This window comes from Cariama cristata, unplaced genomic scaffold (assembly GCF_000690535.1).
Source record: "Cariama cristata isolate BGI_N322 unplaced genomic scaffold, ASM69053v1 scaffold1862, whole genome shotgun sequence".
Taxonomy (NCBI): domain Eukaryota; kingdom Metazoa; phylum Chordata; class Aves; order Cariamiformes; family Cariamidae; genus Cariama; species Cariama cristata.
Genome location: NW_009605293.1, coordinates 367 through 878, shown reverse-complemented (window position 1 = coordinate 878; position 512 = coordinate 367). Strand labels below are relative to the sequence as shown.

The following is a 512-nucleotide window of genomic DNA, read 5'->3' as shown; positions in this document are numbered from 1 at the left end:
GGCAGGAAGGCGGGTGTCAGCTTGTGGTCGTCCCCCCCCGGTTCAATCAGGGTCATGATGCGCCGCAGGAGCACGTCCTCGGCCGCCGGCTCGAACTCCAGCAGCAGCTTTCTGCGGGGTGCCCTGGGGCCACCGGCGGGCAAGGGACCCCGCTTTTTGGTGGCAGGGTCCTTCTCTTTCAGCAGGCTGCCGCACGCCCCGCAGATGGGGGGACCCTCGGGGACAGGGGGGTGCAGGCCCCGCAGCCTCAGCAGGGTCTGCACCGGCAGCCTGCGCCTTCATGGGGTCCTTGTAGAGGAGCAGGTAGTAGAGACCGAGGGAGAGGAGGTCCCCGTGCCGCAGCACAACTGTCCGAGCCACCTCGGCGAAGTTGACGGAGATGCTGGCACCAGCGATGGGCTCCAGCACCAATTTCTCCTCGGAGCGATGCCGGGAAGGTCGGAGCTTCCTGATGGTGCAGTGCAGGGGCAAGATGTCGGGGGCTGACAGGCTGATGCTGGGGTTGCTCGCCC

General features: G+C 67.4%; 1 protein-coding gene across 1 annotated transcript in view; it reads right to left on the bottom strand.

Moving 5' to 3' along the window:
• The window catches only part of RADIL (Ras association and DIL domains), a gene marked incomplete at its 5' end in the record, with an annotated part of 9130 nt that extends 8625 nt beyond the window's left edge, over positions 1-505 (bottom strand). Inside the window, 2 exon segments of the mRNA XM_009695877.1 lie at positions 4-270; positions 272-505. Coding sequence (XP_009694179.1) covers positions 4-270; positions 272-505 — 501 coding nt within the window.
• Between the last annotated feature and the right edge of the window lie 7 nt (positions 506-512).